Source organism: Ylistrum balloti, unplaced genomic scaffold (assembly GCF_031769215.1).
Source record: "Ylistrum balloti isolate Yb309-2 unplaced genomic scaffold, AGI_CSIRO_Ybal_v1 Utg370450, whole genome shotgun sequence".
Classification (NCBI taxonomy): Eukaryota; Metazoa; Mollusca; class Bivalvia; order Pectinida; family Pectinidae; genus Ylistrum; species Ylistrum balloti.
This window is the reverse complement of record NW_026782299.1, coordinates 2,374,437-2,390,975: the sequence shown is the minus strand read 5'-3', so window position 1 is coordinate 2,390,975 and position 16,539 is coordinate 2,374,437. Positions and strand designations below refer to the sequence as shown.

Sequence of the window (16,539 nt, the reverse complement as noted above, 5' to 3'; positions counted from 1 at the left end):
GAGCTATTTTTACAATTAAGGATTTGCAGTGCTTAGGTTATTTAAGGAATAAATGATAATGGCGGGAATCTTATTGCAGATTTGGTTTAATGGGGATTAGATACCATAAGGCGCGAGGATTACGTTACATTGCCTATCTATTTGGTTATACATTTGGTAATTGTTCAAATCGCTAAAGAATAAAACAGTAAAATTATTTTTCCTTATTAATTAAATAGGATGCAAAATGCTATGAGCTCCTCTTGATATGTAAATATTTTAAGCATCTGAATAATATCCATGATTGAAAGCGATGCTTTCATATACAGACCAATGATTAATGTGTCAAAAATGATATCAACGAGCTCATCAATCGATTTCCTCTGGCCTCCAAGCACAATTCGGTAAAACTACTTTTCCTGTATGCATCTCCTTCCTTGATCCAGCTTTGGCAATAAAGGCCTTTGATACACAAATCGATCCGGTATGACGCTTGACAGTTCATACAAGTAAAGAAGGCGTTCGATAGTGTCCTGATTGTGTTATAAAAGACTACATGTGGAGAGTAGGGGTGGGTTGTTACTTTCGAGAGTTAGTTCTGCTTGTCTACTGACATATTCATGCCACAGAGTTTTAACTAATGACTTTTGAAGGGAAAAAAGGTATTATCAGTTTTGTGGGAGTAGTGTCGTTATGATGACGTGGTATGTTTCCGACAGCTTAACCGGATACAGCTTGCCTGGTAGAGACAAGTACGGGAGCCAGTGAGTGGGCAGGAATTGTTTATAGCAGGTCTCGGTTAAGGTACGATGTTTTGTTCTTCGCGCTGACGATGAAATTCACTGATATTCTATTAGCAAAAAGTACAATGTATCATTTTTCCCCCTAAATCAATGTCTAATTCAAAAGCGCATGGGAAAGGAAATAACAACAATTTGTGACTTATGAAGGTGTTTACGTATTGCGGGTTCTCTTGCGGGGTTTTTGATACCGATATTAATTATGATATTGATTTTTGGGGGCTGTACTTGTTAACGAAATGTCGAAACGTCTCTAAATCGTCAGCTAGACACTAAATTTGAAATGTTAATGGAAAGGCTTTGAAGCAGAACGGCATGATATTAACATGTAAATACATGGTACATATAGAAAACTGGTTATGGCTTAGTTTTGCAACAGTCTCTCAAGCAGAACCACCCAAAATTCGTATAGTTGGACGGTCCTATTTCCTGTTCCCGTAACACTGGACCAGGAATAAAAAAACCCGATTATGTGTAAACATTATCTGCCTTTTTCTTTTATCACATTGAAACATTATAAACGCGCAAAGTATTTCAATTGAAAAAACAGAACTGTTCATTTTATTGCTATTCAATACGAAAGCGGCAAAGATAGATACTGTAATAGGATTTATTTTTGAGGAAAAAGATTTAAAGTAATATCAATTTTGGACAAATTAAAGCCGTGATAATTCGCGTGTTTGCATTTTTTTTATATTGCCTACAAATAGAAAAAGTAATTTTCGCAATTAAATATACATGCAATATCTTGAATAATATACAGTTACTAAAATACAGTTACAGAATTAAAGAAGTTTTTACCTTAAAGTGACAGATACTTCCTGTCTAATATGATACGAATGCGTGGGATTTTAACATTGTTTTGGAAGATCGTTGTCCTTGAAACGACATTTTTCCAGTTTACTTGTCAACATAAATAATGGGCCGAGTTATGGATTGTTTTCTTACAAAAATTTCAACATTTCACACAACAACATGATTAACAACGTGTGTTTACTTTATTTTCTCAAATGGTTAATCTTGGGTGGTTAGGAAGACATCTTTAAATGGCAGAAAAGAAAAGCAAGAGCGTCAATGAATTGAAAAGTGTCCGTTGCAATTTAATACTTTAGAACTTACAAAGGACTGGAATAAATTTAATTATTGTCTGCAAAATAATGAGTTTCTATGATGTCTAAATATGTCTATATATTTTGTAACACCAAAATTAAAAACGATCAAACAAAGTAATAATCAATTATTTGATCGAGTTTGAAGGTTTACCTTGGTTCGAATAATAACAGATATGGATGGTATAACCTTTTAAAGATGTTTTTTGCAGGAATACTGTCGTTTTATACAAATAACCAACAAGCAATCGAATACCGTGAACGTTTGACTGGATTCGATCGATTTCGAGTCGGAACGTTGATTAACAGAATAAAACACAAGAACAAATATTTTCGACAAATATGACAAGTGGCCAAATATTGTGCTTGAATAAAGTGACAGATTTGAATTATTCATGTGATGGGCCTTAATGTAGTGATTAGAAGTGGGAATTGTTAATGCCCACCGGTCTTAAAACCTTGAAGGAAACCCTCATATTTTTATTTTGACCTTTCACTTTACCCCTATGTCACACTTGTAAACCATAGTGGCTGATAATTATGTTAAAAACAAATGAACAAATATACAGAGAAAATGCTTAATTGTGATCTTGTTCTTGTGTTCACGATAATTTGATTTAAAATGTGCAAATATCACTGAAACTTGGTATGTAGCTTTATATTGGGAAAATCGCAGATGTGAGCGACGATGGGGCTGATTCAGCTGTAATTTACAGACTTATGGCCCTTTGAAGTATGATAACCAATGGACCTAGATTACGCGAGGTAAATATGAACAGAATTGAATGAAACTTGATATGCAGCTCTATATCAGTTGACCTAATAAAAATGGGACCGATTTGATTTCTTAAACATAGTTATGGCTCTTTGTAGTTTAAGTTCGTTTGATATTAGTCCGATGACCGTTTTGGTCCATTAGCCGTTTGTATGACTTGGTGTTGCTGCAACGGTACGAGACAAACAACCCCGTATCTACGATACCACTTTCAACTGCTGCGATGTAATTTGGTCGTAATACCAGCGTTATTTGCGATTTTTTTTTGCATGGAGATATTGAGGTTGTCAAGAATCATTTCATTGTAGCGTTATATTCCAACTTTCAGCCTTGACCATTGGAATCAAGACGTCTGTTGGGCATATTGTTCGGAACGATTTTTTATCATGTTGTTATCACGTGGTAACCTGTTGGTATTCATCGCTCTGATGAATCCCGAAACACATAATTATATCATTGAGTATAAACGTTCTCGCAAGTGCTGATAAACAGAAGAAAAAAGCGTCAAAAAGGAAATTAAGTAAAGGAAACAGAACATTTAAAATTAAAAAAAAAAATGATGAACTCGATTGTTTTAAAGGATGCAGTAAATAATGTTTGGGGTCCAAAACTGGAGGACATAACTAAAAGTCTCTTGGGAAATCCTCGTTAGGATTTAGGACATTTTCTTTCAAAGAGAAATAGGATTACACCAGCTCAGGCCTAGTCAATAGGTCCTTCTGACCAACCTCGCATATTGGTGCAAGGTCTGCGGTTCGACGATTTTAACCCGGGCAGAGCTTTGTCAGAATATTGTGGATCTAACAGTATACAGCGGTTGTGTTCTTTGGAAACACTTTTCAACTCAATTAATGATAGGCTAGATGCTTACGGTATGTTATTCGTTGACATAGCAACCAACAAAGTAAAACAATGTTAACGGATTAAACAATTATTCATGGATGAGGATAAGATTCAAGAATGAAAATATATATTAATAAAAAATATATATATGTAGTACTCTTCACATTTAAAATATTCAAGTATTGATGCTAATGTGTTCCGTGTTTGTTGTCGTTTTGACTTTAATATGAATAGTTATTGTAGTAAACTAACAACATTTTCCCCAGATCAAATAATATAGAAACGGTAACTAACGTAGGATGTATTTTCTTTATAAAGAATATATGTTGATTGGAAGCTGGTATGGTATATTAATTTTCGATAAAGACGTCAAAGGCCCGAAACTGTTATCCAATTGATTTTGTATATAATATCTACGTGTGTGTTCGACTTTTAAGTCCTAGGAAGACCGCTGTTGTACTCAAGTATATCACAGATAATTGTGTGGGTTTATAAGAACATTGAAGTTTCTTCATATCTTATGACGTAGAACTGTTTGATCAATGTTAGAGCGGATAAAAAAAAGAAAAATTGCGTTGCGTCATTTCAAGGTTACGTGTATTTCAAAGGACACGTTTTTGTGAAAGCATTGCAAGGAAACCCTTTGCTCTAATTGTTATTACATTAATTCTGTTTAACTAAAGTTTAAGGAAGCTAAAAAGTACTGTTCTTCAAATAAAGTAGACGGGTATTTCCTTGTGGTATTATATGATCGTTCGTAAGCTAATTAGGATTCTATGATATACAATAATGATTATTACAAGGAATGGCATTAGCGTGTTAATGAACTCCACAAGTCGTACAAGAACTGGGTCAGTGACCTCTTCAGGAGACAATAGGATTTTACACACGATCAGTAGTAATCACCATTCAGTGTCGGTAAGGTTCATTGACACAACTTCATGAACAATGCCTTAGGCAAAAATATTCTCCACCCTTACCTTTACCAATGTCTTAGGCAGACAGAGATATTCTCCTCCCTTACCTTTACCAATGCCTTAGGCAAAAATATTCTCCTCCCTTACCCTTACCAATGTCTTAGGTAGACAGAAATATTATCCTCCCTTACCCTTACCAATGTCTTAGGCAGACAGAAATATTATCCTCCCTTACCCTTACCAATGTCTTAGGCAGACAGAAATATTATCCTCCCTTACTTTAACAATGTCTTGGCTTTCGCTGACAACGTGGTCCTGTCGGTCTGTAATCGAGATATCAATAACAGTGCCTTATTGCTATATATCAAATTTACTCTCAATGCAAACATCTGCTTTAACAATTATATACAACGTCACTTATATTTCAGTTCAAGGCAAATACAAATTCGAAAAATTGAATGTGGAGAAAAAAGTGCAAAATATCCGTTTGACAAAACGACCTGCAATTGAAAAAACATGTAGTACAATAATACATTTCTGTATTAACATAAGAATATTTCAGATTTTCCTCAACAATGATATTTATCTAATTAAAAGAATGGCCTGTTTTGTGTCTAATTTGCGGATGTTGACCTTACGAAGTTAGTAATGAAAGTTGACGCATGACGTAGGCTGTAATGGCTGATGTCTGAGTAGCCCTGTCAGGTTAAGTCTCTAACCAATCTCCTGTCACATCTAGTGGCTCTCTAGGACCAGGACACTGTAACAAGCTCACTTATTGACACACTTTTAAACACAAACGATTAGTACAGACATTAGTCGACATATGTTATTGTGTGGTTTTCTGTATTTAAAGTAAGGTCAAACAATCTTCATAAGAACTCTCGACATTTTTTCTGTATGTTTGGCATTAGAAATAACAAGAGCAATCCCTTGTTCATAGTGTTGATTTGATAGACATTATGGCTGATTGCTTGATCTTACGGGATATATATGTCTTATATCGCATTATGCACGAAAGTGACAAGGTGTCTGGCAGCGTTTTCAGTCGGGGAAATATAAAAAAAGATTACTTTGTCCGATGAAGGGTTTTGGATAAAATGTTTGGACATTAACACGACTAGACACGTAAGAGGATGATGTAAAATTTATATTATTTTTCGTGTATTACCACATATTACTAATTATTACCATCATTGTACTTGACGTAATGACTATATAATGTTGTATACAACGAGGAAATGTTTACATATAAATGCATTTTTCTCATCGAGAATAGTACAGGGAACGATGTTTATAGGCATACGGGACGTATTGACTAATAAAATTCCCCCTACCCTGAGGGTGTGACAGAGAATTATCCACCCGAGGGGTGATTATGTTTGTTGTTGTCTAACCCGAGCCCGAGGCTACAAATAAATCACCCCTAGAGAGAGTGTAGGGGATAATTATATTTCTCCCCACCCCCCATTATTTCCGACACGACGTCAAAAGAAAAAAAAATCCACGGTACAAGTGTCTGAATGGCGCTTGAATATCACCATTCACGTTTCATGTCGTCACCGTTTCCATGTAAATCATTACGCAACATAATATAGACAGTAAAAAAATCGATGATAATTATCAATTAATCGTTTACAATATAGTATTTCATATAGTATATATCAATGAAATGGATCAACATATGCGATATATACCACATTCATATATAAACAGTAGTTTTTCTCGCTGTCACTTCAAAGCGTACACTTGTCGACATGACATGAAATATGTTCCTATGGGGCGAAGTGTCAACTAGTTTCCCCATCCTACCATTTGCACATACTCTTACCACACTTCCTACTTTGAAGTTCGTGATTGTTACCAATTCTGTTATGTTAAGTTTGTATATGCTTCAGGATACCGATAGCTAGCAGACGATGCTTGTTTACAATCCAGAAGTAGTTCCGATCGAACTTCCGGTTTAGCACGTGCTAATCGGCACGAGGTTATCTCCCCTGATCTTTCCAGGCTAAAACGGGAGACATGGCTGTGAACGGTAGGATAATAATGCATCTCTTCATCTAGATATTGAAATTTCTTGCGGTTAATTTCGATATTTCTCAGTCTGCCCCAAGGTTTCAATAATGTATGTCTTGTCGAGTCCAAAACAGTCCGGGACAAAACAGCTGAATCATGCAGCATTTTATTCATTATAATCTTGATTTAAAAGGAAAAGGTGCAATACGCTTTTATGTCTTTAATACGATCTCAATAAATCAAGACAAGAAGTTAATACTCCACTACCTTATAAGGAGAGGGGGCACTTTAACTTAATAAGACTATCCAGGGATAATAGGACTTAAGTTTTAGCAATAACCACTGTGTAATGACGTCACCAGAAATGGCCCATAATGAAATGACTAAACCACAGAAGGATAAAAAAACTAAGAACGCAGATAATGACCCAATCAAAACAAAAATCAGGATCATGACTCAAAACGTAAACCCAGACTCATTAAGACAAAATAAAAAATAGTTTTATAACGAAAAAGTGGGTAACGAGGTAATCTCGCTTGTCTCGATGTTGACTTTTGCTAAGGTATTTATATAGCCCTAACCTAAAACTACATAACTAATAGAATAATAGATCTAAAACATTTCACTCTATAACATTGATTGTAGAATAGAATGAAAAAATTGAAACATTGGAAGAGTTCCCGTTTGTATTTTACGTGATAATCTATACAGGCAATATGATCATACTGAAGCCAGAATGCTTCTGACAATTATACTAAACCCTACCTAACTTCGCTAGCTAACAATTAATTTGAAAGGTCATTGATTTGAAATGGATCTTAATATGATCCTGGTTGGCATAGTTTTTCCTCCTCACCATCACGCCCATCATGTCACTAAACTTTTATGATTTAGAAAATAGCAATGACGTTCTTTAGAACGTTACAGTAACACGGTAAAATTATTGGTAATCGAAATCTCGATAAATATATGAGCAATCTTTTTCTCATCACGACGTTCATTTTACATGGACTGGAGTTAAAGACTCAGTCACCAGTATAGTACTGATACTTGGGTTACATGCTATTGTTTTCAATGTATTGTGTTTCACTATGATGCTGCTATTTATCTCTTGACGATTTTTAGATTACTTCAGCTATCACGAGGTCATCTATATATATAATAAACTAATTTCCCATGTAACATAAATTGCTGGGCAATATCACTTACCTCTTCAGACAAGTTATTCCCTCGGAAAGTACAGTCTCATTGAATACATTAGTTTTAACATAAATTCACGAGCTTTACATTAATAACTCTCTATACCGAGAACGCCTTCTGTGGTAGCTTTGACAACGACATGATACAAATTTTCAACGTATTTAAGCACGAACGAATGCTATGATATTTAGAATGCCAGGGGTTTTAGAGTTTTCGGCATGATATCAGCGTTTTCATTCTAAATAATATATCAGAGCATCAATAATAGGTCTTTTTTCTTAATTGCCAAATTTATTTAAGATACCATAATTAATTCTCTTCGTATATGCATTCACCCTGAAATATCCCCAACACTATTTAAAATACCACGAAACCCTTGCCTGGTAACTATAACAAAAACCCATTGAAAGACACATTCCAGGGAACCTAATATCCTGGTCTTATTACCCTATTGAGTTAGAAAACACCTCCCTAAACGAGGGGAATTAATATGTATGGGAATTACGATGTTAACTGTTTATTGGTAATGAGATAGACAGTTCCGCTACGTACTGTTGGCCATTCACATTTTCCAACTAAGCCGATGTATAGTCTTGGACAAGGAGGCGCAATTAAACTGCTGTCTATATGTACACAGATCATTTCAGGCACCTGTCATTGCACATTGGTAAATTGGTACCTACTTGTTTAGTAGGTAAAAGTATGTTAGAAATTTGGAATAAATCTGATATACTTGAACAGGGTGTTATCTTAATTCTTCATACCCTACCATCTAAAGAAATATTTCTCAGAATATTTCTTACAGAAATTATCATTATTTCCATGTAAATATTTCACACCCTTCAAGAGAAAATCTGCTCAATACATTTTGGAAAGCATTTTTGAACTATGTCTTGATTAATACACACATATGCATATTTTTTGTTATAATAGTAAACATGTTTCATCCGATATCTCCAAATTCTCTAGCCTTGTTCTCAAAAAGTTCACAAATGTGAATGGAGCTATTTCATCTGAGAAACATTTATCGATTACTTTAAAACGTTTCATGCTTTACATATACAATAATATACTGCAAAAAATCCAAGTTTATAACTACTAAACATTCCGATGTGTTTGAAAAGTTTTGCTTTGTATGTACTACATAGAAAAGGCTTCAATAAAGCTAATATAGTAAGTGAATATATCTTTGTATGTTGTATACTGGATTAGATGGGATACAGGTGGCATTTATGAGAAGTAATTAGGTAAGTAGGGGTTCCACTGAAGCCACCACACAATGGTGTTGCCAGAATACATTAATATATCATATCGTTACGTTAAAAACACTCCATAGTATTTCTTTACATCCAAAATAAAAACGTTCGCCTACTGAATCCGTACAATCACAAACTTTGTCATACATGCTGTCCGTGTGGATGATATACGCTGACCATTTTTGCTTCTAAGAGAAATTGCACACCAGGGAGACGGGGTTATCACGGTCGAACTGACCGCAACAAACAAACCAAATCAATGATCTGTAGGGTCAGATGGGATGCTGAACATATCACGAAAATACAGATTATAGCAATAACATTAAATTAATAAAGTATCGAGCGTCATTTCAAAATTCTGATTTGTACAGTCTTCTTTCCGCCTCTGTTTCGATTTTAAGCTGTCAAATTCAGTAAACTTCTATAACCGGCTCTTTGCCGTATATAATGGTTTCGGCGTGAAATTCACACAGTTCGATCAGTTGGATACAGGTCTCATTATTGCGGTTTTTTTTAAATTTAGTACTGTTGGTTCCGTAGATATACATAGTATCTGTATAGATATTCTTGGTATACTAATTTTTAAGTTCTTGAACCTATAAATACGTGGAATGGAGTACCCATGAGCTCAACGAATATACTGTTTATATTGACTGCAGTAATTTCAGATCACAATTTCGTTGCTTCCTTTCACAGTACTGTAAAACTATTGGGAGGATTTTTTTTCTGTATTTCCTCAGTGAAAACCCATTTCGCGTGTTTCGAAACATGACGTCAAAAGAGATAGCTAACAGGGCGAAAAAGACTATTATCAAAGAATTATCATAGAACGCCACGGAATTTCTGAACGATTGACGTAAGTAGGTTATTTCTACACTGTTGTTGTTGATTCGGTAATTTTCACTAACAGAAATTGACCCCAAGAGATGTACCATTTCACTAGCTCTAATGGCAATTCGGATGAAAGTCGACACTATGCGTGTGTCCAGCTGATGGGCTGTTCGCCTGACCAGTCACTAATAAATGTATTGACACAGAAAGTGCCCAACAGAAAATTGCCCAATAACATGATTGAACGGGTCGAGATGCTAAGGAGCCATTTTCCACAATTCTCGTTTCATAGTTCTTTTACAGCAAACTCCTTGCTAGTGACATTTAAAACGAATCCCACGAAACCTGACATGTTGAAGTTAATACGTATGGAATTAAGCCCGTGTCAGGTTTGTTTCTTTGATAATTTGACACATTAAGTGCCTTTATTTTTCACATCATATTCGGGGATATGTCGGAAACATGCAGTGCCAGAATTGATGATGACGTAGTATCACAGCTAGTTCTAATTGACGAAATGGAGAAAGAAAAATCCCGAAGGTCATGAGTTAAATTACAGTTTCTAATAGTCTAACGTATGCCAACATGTGAACAACTTGATTAGTATCGAACGTGTAATATTCAGAGTATAATTGTCAACGAATTGTTTTTAAAAGATCCTTAAATTTGTTTCGAAATGGTTTCATATTCAGCTACATTCAGCAAGTTTCATTTCAATACTGTTCACCAAAGCTCTAACTTTTTGGAATTCTAAAACCCTTATTTTGGCGTTTGCACTTATGAGAAGTTCGGTAATTTTGGGGATTTAGAGTAAGAAGAGATGATTCCATGTATAACATTTCTTGTTTCTTGAAAGACTTATTCTTCAGATATGGGAAATCACGAGTTGGTGCTTAAAACGATTAGATATAATAGAATAACCGATATTTAACCGTTGTCCTGTTAAATGTATCACATCTATAAAAGGGTTTTAACAAATGACCAATCATTCCTATGAACACTTCACCAGTGGCCATCTTCCCGGGATACATGATATGTAATTTTGTTACTAAGACGTGAGCTAAATGTGCTTGCTTGCAGTTTGAGTATTGACCTTGAGAGAATGTACACGACATTTCAGCCAGTTTATGTCAATGATGAAACAGATAATGGAAAATATATAAATTACAGCCCATACAAATTACTAATAATAGTGTGAGGTAAAATAGATGTGTTTTAATGACCTACGTCAGAGATTGGTACGATAAATATTGATTCTGTAACATGCATCCATGGATTTGCTATATATTATCAATGCGAATTAATCATCGTATGTGTTTGATTGAACTAGCCGGTATATAAAATCGAACCGTGTACTTTAGCCTAGTCTTTAACACCGACACTAAAACATGGAGCTTCGCTAATTGTGTCCTGAAAATTATTCATGTCGACCCAGTAAGTGCTTAATTGCGATAAAGTGCTCTGCTCCTCATTTGTATGAAAGTTCAATTAGGAAAAGACGCCTAGAATCGTCTTTCTACACTACAGTATACAGTACACATAACCAATTAGTTTTTTGTTTTGTTGGGCTTTTTTTCCAAAATGTTCCGTTTTTGGATATGGTCAATGTAAACGGAATACGATAATAAAAAACTAATAAGAGTTTTGAATTTATTTATCTACAAAATCTAAAACAAACAGCAACATTTGACCAGAATAGTCGTGTGATTAATTGCAGTAAGCACATATACGAAAGTCAGTGGAACACAAAATAGAATGGCGTTGGATGATAATCTGCCTATATGTATACATTATTTTGTCATTCGTGTTTCGATAATTGAATTCTGAAGTACGATTCTTGTTTAATAGTGCTTGAAATAGACATTTATGTACAACTCCATCTACCTAATTTTGTATAAGTAGCATTGGCATACTGCAGTTTGGACCTGCTGTATGTAATTCTACAGTTTGTATTGTAAAGTGTTATTTACTTGTGTGTCTTTTGTACAATCTTTCATGAGTCTTATACATGTTTCTATTTGAAAAATGTGGTTTTTTAATGGCTGGAACTTGATCCTATAGTACAAAGTAGCGTGATTCTCACAAATAACTGTACTGAGCTGGGGTCAAGATCAGTCTAGATACTCTCAAGGTCTGGTTTCACTTAAGATAAAGGTTTGATTTCACTACAATTAGACATTGCTGGGTATATTATCCACATAATCCGGTATTTTTCAATCACGGTTTTTAAAAACTGCAACCCTGGCAGAACTGACTAAGATCCAAGGATCTGTTTTTTGTGTCGACTGCCGTTTCACGGTCTTTCTCCTGTAATTTGCCTACACAATGGTAATTGACGGTTTAACCTATCTGGAACATCTTTTATTTTATATTTATCTTTATTTAATAGCCAAGTTCAAATACAAAGTATAAAGCGTTTTACATACGAAGATCGTTTGTGTAATTTGTATGAAACTGTTGCAGTACATCCGTTCTTTTTACGGATCGTTTTTTACTTTGTAATCTCGGTAATGTCGAGTTCTGTCTACCAGGTACATGTATTATAGGTATGCACACTAGTGTATCTATGTAACGATATACACAACATATGTAACTGATGATAATGTTACGATGTGTTCTGTTTTATCGTTTAAGGTGATCACTTTTTATTAGATATTCAAATTCAGTGTATAAGTCTGATATTTACCACACTTCTGCCCATAAACGAATTCTCCACGCGGTTTTTTTTATCAGTTCTAAACAAATAAAATCATAACACAATAAAAACAGTACACATTTGTTGTAGGTCGTATTCGCGGTCGAATTTGATTTCGCTATATTTGCACTCATGAAAGATGGCGTGAATTTAAATATCCACTGAATCAGAAACTCAAGAAACATACGATATATGCCTGTATGACTGGATACCAACGTATTGACAAGAGCGAAACGCAACCCCGCGAACTCGCCTAACCAAAGGACAACCACGAAATATTAGTCTCGTGACATAACACAATGATACAGTATGTTATAGAAGGGGTGGGTCACACTTTGTTCTAAACTTTCGATGTACAGATATATGTTTTCTGAAATCTCTGTTTACATCGTTTGTATTCACCTTAGAGTGTTATGCTGTTCATCCAAACAGCAGCCATGTTTAGTCAATATGATAAATGTTTGTTAATGATTGTTGTAGATCTAGTCTCCACAGGTAAGGTGATATGTCTTCATATTCAAAGTTTGTAGTGCTGTGTGTTACAGATCCCAGTGCTTCCGGTGTGAGTTATGAGATAAGTCTTTATACTTAATCTTTACAAGTTTTTGTTACAGATCCAAGTATTTCCGTTGTGAGTTATGAGATAAGTCTTTATACTTAATCTTTACAAGTTTTTGTTACAGATCCAAGTATTTCCGGTGTGAGTTATGAGATAATTCTTTATACTTAATCTTTACAAGTTTTTGTTACAGATCCAAGTATTTCCGGTGTGAGTTATGAGATAATTCTTTATACTTAATCTTTACAAGTTTTTGTTACAGATCCAAGTATTTCCGGTGTGAGTTATGAGATAAGTCTTTATACTTAATCTTTACAAGTTTTTGTTACAGATCCAAGTATTTCCGTTGTGAGTTATGAGATAAGTCTTTATACTTAATCTTTACAAGTTTTTGTTACAGATCCAAGTATTTCCGTTGTGAGTTATGAGATAAGTCTTTATACTTAATCTTTACAAGTTTTTGTTACAGATCCAAGTATTTCCGTTGTGAGTTATGAGATAAGTCTTTATACTTAATCTTTACAAGTTTTTGTTACAGATCCAAGTATTTCCGGTGTGAGTTATGAGATAATTCTTTATACTTAATCTTTACAAGTTTTTGTTACAGATCCAAGTATTTCCGTTGTGAGTTATGAGATAAGTCTTTATACTTAATCTTTACAAGTTTTTGTTACAGATCCAAGTATTTCCGGTGTGAGTTATGAGATAATTCTTTATACTTAATCTTTACAAGTTTTTGTTACAGATCCAAGTATTTCCGTTGTGAGTTATGAGATAATTCTTTATACTTAATCTTTACAAATTTTTGTTACAGATCCAAGTATTTCCGGTGTGAGTTATGAGATAATTCTTTATACTTAATCTTTACAAGTTTTTGTTACAGATCCAAGTATTTCCGGTGTGAGTTATGAGATAATTCTTTATACTTAATCTTTACAAGTTTTTGTTACAGATCCAAGTATTTCCGGTGTGAGTTATGAGATAATTCTTTATACTTAATCTTTACAAGTTTTTGTTACAGATCCAAGTATTTCCGGTGTGAGTTATGAGATAATTCTTTATACTTAATCTTTACAAGTTTTTGTTACAGATCCAAGTATTTCCGTTGTGAGTTATGAGATAATTCTTTATACTTAATCTTTACAAGTTTTTGTTACAGATCCAAGTATTTCCGGTGTGAGTTATGAGATAATTCTTTATACTTAATCTTTACAATTTTTTGTTACAGATCCAAGTATTTCCGTTGTGAGTTATGAGATAATTCTTTATACTTAATCTTTACAAGTTTTTGTTACAGATCCAAGTATTTCCGGTGTGAGTTATGAGATAATTCTTTATACTTAATCTTTACAAGTTTTTGTTACAGATCCAAGTATTTCCGGTGTGAGTTATGAGATAATTCTTTATACTTAATCTTTACAAGTTTTTGTTACAGATCCAAGTATTTCCGTTGTGAGTTATGAGATAATTCTTTATACTTAATCTTTACAAGTTTTTGTTACAGATCCAAGTATTTCCGGTGTGAGTTATGAGATAAGTTTTTATACTCAATCTTTATAAGTTTGTGTTTTTATATATTACAGATCCCAGTGTTTCCGGTGTGAGTTATGAGATAAGTTTTTATACTCAATCTTTATAAGTTTGTGTTTTTATATATTACAGATCCCAGTGTTTCCGGTGTGAGTTATGAGATAAGTTTTTATACTCAATCTTTACAATTTTGTGTTTTTATATATTACAGATCCCAGTGTTTCCGGTGTGAGTTATGAGATAAGTTTTTATACTCAATCTTTATAAGTTTGTATTTTTATATGTTACAGATCCCAGTGTTTCCGTTACAAGGAATGGAAGGTCCAGGCATTCCTCTAGTTAAAAGTGATGGATATTACGCTCGTTACGTCAGCACAGATCAACTAATAGAAGAAGACAAAATCACGATGAGTTCCGGAATCAAGTCCCCGCAGATCAAACAACATCTTGGACACAGATTGCGCAGACGCAAAGAGCTCATTGGCAGGCGGTCCATGGTAGTAGACCTGTCATGTCTGTTAAGCATTACCGGTGTTGTTGTGATAGTAATAGATACGGAACTGCAGTTTGCAGGAGTTGTTTCCCCTTTGGACGCCATATCAATCGCGATGCGCGCAATCACAACAGTGACAAGTTTGTTACTAGTAATGTCTGTCGTTGCCTATAACTTAATTGGCATTCAGTTGAAGATCGTTAGTGCGGGGCTAGACAATTGGCAACTCGTCATCACGTATAGTACTGTGTTTAAAATAGTCGCTGAGGCGATTGTTTGTTTCTTCCATCCATTTCCATTCGGTGATATAAAAATTCCGATGACTGTTGTTGAATTCGAGGCTGAGCGAGCCGAATTCAACACGCGGTATGTGCCGCTTAATTCCATTTTAGCCATTCTTATGTTTCTTAGATTATACATACTTGGACGATTCCTAGTGGTTCACAGTGACTTGTTCAAGGACACGACCGTTCAGAGTTTAGGGACGTTAAGTAAAGTAAACATTAACGCCCAGTTCGTATTTAAAGCTTTGATGACCACGCGACCTGGCACGTGTCTTTCTGCCATATTGGTGACGACATTGCTGATAAACAGTTGGTCGCTTAGAGTCTGCGAGTACCACACGAACCCGGCGGACGGGAAAGATCATTACGCGCAAGCTCTTTGGCTAACGGCCGTGACCTTTCTAACTTTAGGATACGGTGACGTCACACCACAAAGTATTTGTGGTAGAGTAATAGCAATACAAACAGGGCTTATGGGAGTCGGTATAATGGCACTGTGTGTCGCTGTTCTCGCCCGAAAACTCGAACAAACGAGACCTGAACGTTACGTTCATACATTCGTTCAACAAATTCACATGGATAAACTGAGACGTAACGCTGCGGCTGATGTTGTGAAACAGTCCTTCATTGTCTGGCGATTACGAAAGCGAGGCTACTCTATGAACCATACGTACGTTTTACGTCATCGCCGGAAATTATTGGACGCCATTAGAAAAATGAACCAATCGCATCTCACCAAGTCTCATCTACGTGAGTGTGCAATCGGGACGGTTGAGGTTTCCAAGGGCGTTCACCAGGTTAATGACATAGTTACCTCATTGAAGGAGGAGAACTTGCATGTTAATCAGAGGCTTGAAAACCTGGAGAAACTTGTTACTAACATACATTTCCAATTGTACGAGATGAAAGAGATTTTACGCGATAAGGAGTATTCAAAGAAAACTTGAGATATGATCTCCTGTCGACCTATTGATGACGATGATAACGATTATACTGATAATGATAAAGTCCGTTATAATATTCCTCGTTATATGCAATTCCCTGAGAAACGTTTATTGTGCACGATTTGTGCAGTGTTACTGATGATTGTTTCTATTAAAGTTCAGCCCACCATGATTTGTATTTAGCTTTAGTCATTCCTACATTGATATCACATTGTGATAATGTAACGGTTGGCTTTCCTTTTGTCAGTATGATTTGACCGGTTGCCATGTCCTTCTTTTTGGCTTCAGCAATACACTTATTTGTG

At 35.1% G+C, this 16,539-nt stretch overlaps 1 protein-coding gene across 1 annotated transcript in view; it reads left to right on the top strand.

Annotated features, from left to right (window-relative positions):
• Positions 1 to 16,292, top strand: part of LOC132555057 (small conductance calcium-activated potassium channel protein 2-like) — a 29,119-nt gene extending 12,827 nt beyond the window's left edge. The window contains exon 2 of the mRNA XM_060219398.1: positions 14,804 to 16,292. Coding sequence (XP_060075381.1) covers positions 14,804 to 16,237 — 1,434 coding nt within the window. The 3' untranslated portion in view covers positions 16,238 to 16,292. The remainder of the gene's footprint in view (positions 1 to 14,803) is intronic.
• Positions 16,293 to 16,539: the final 247 nt, after the last annotated feature.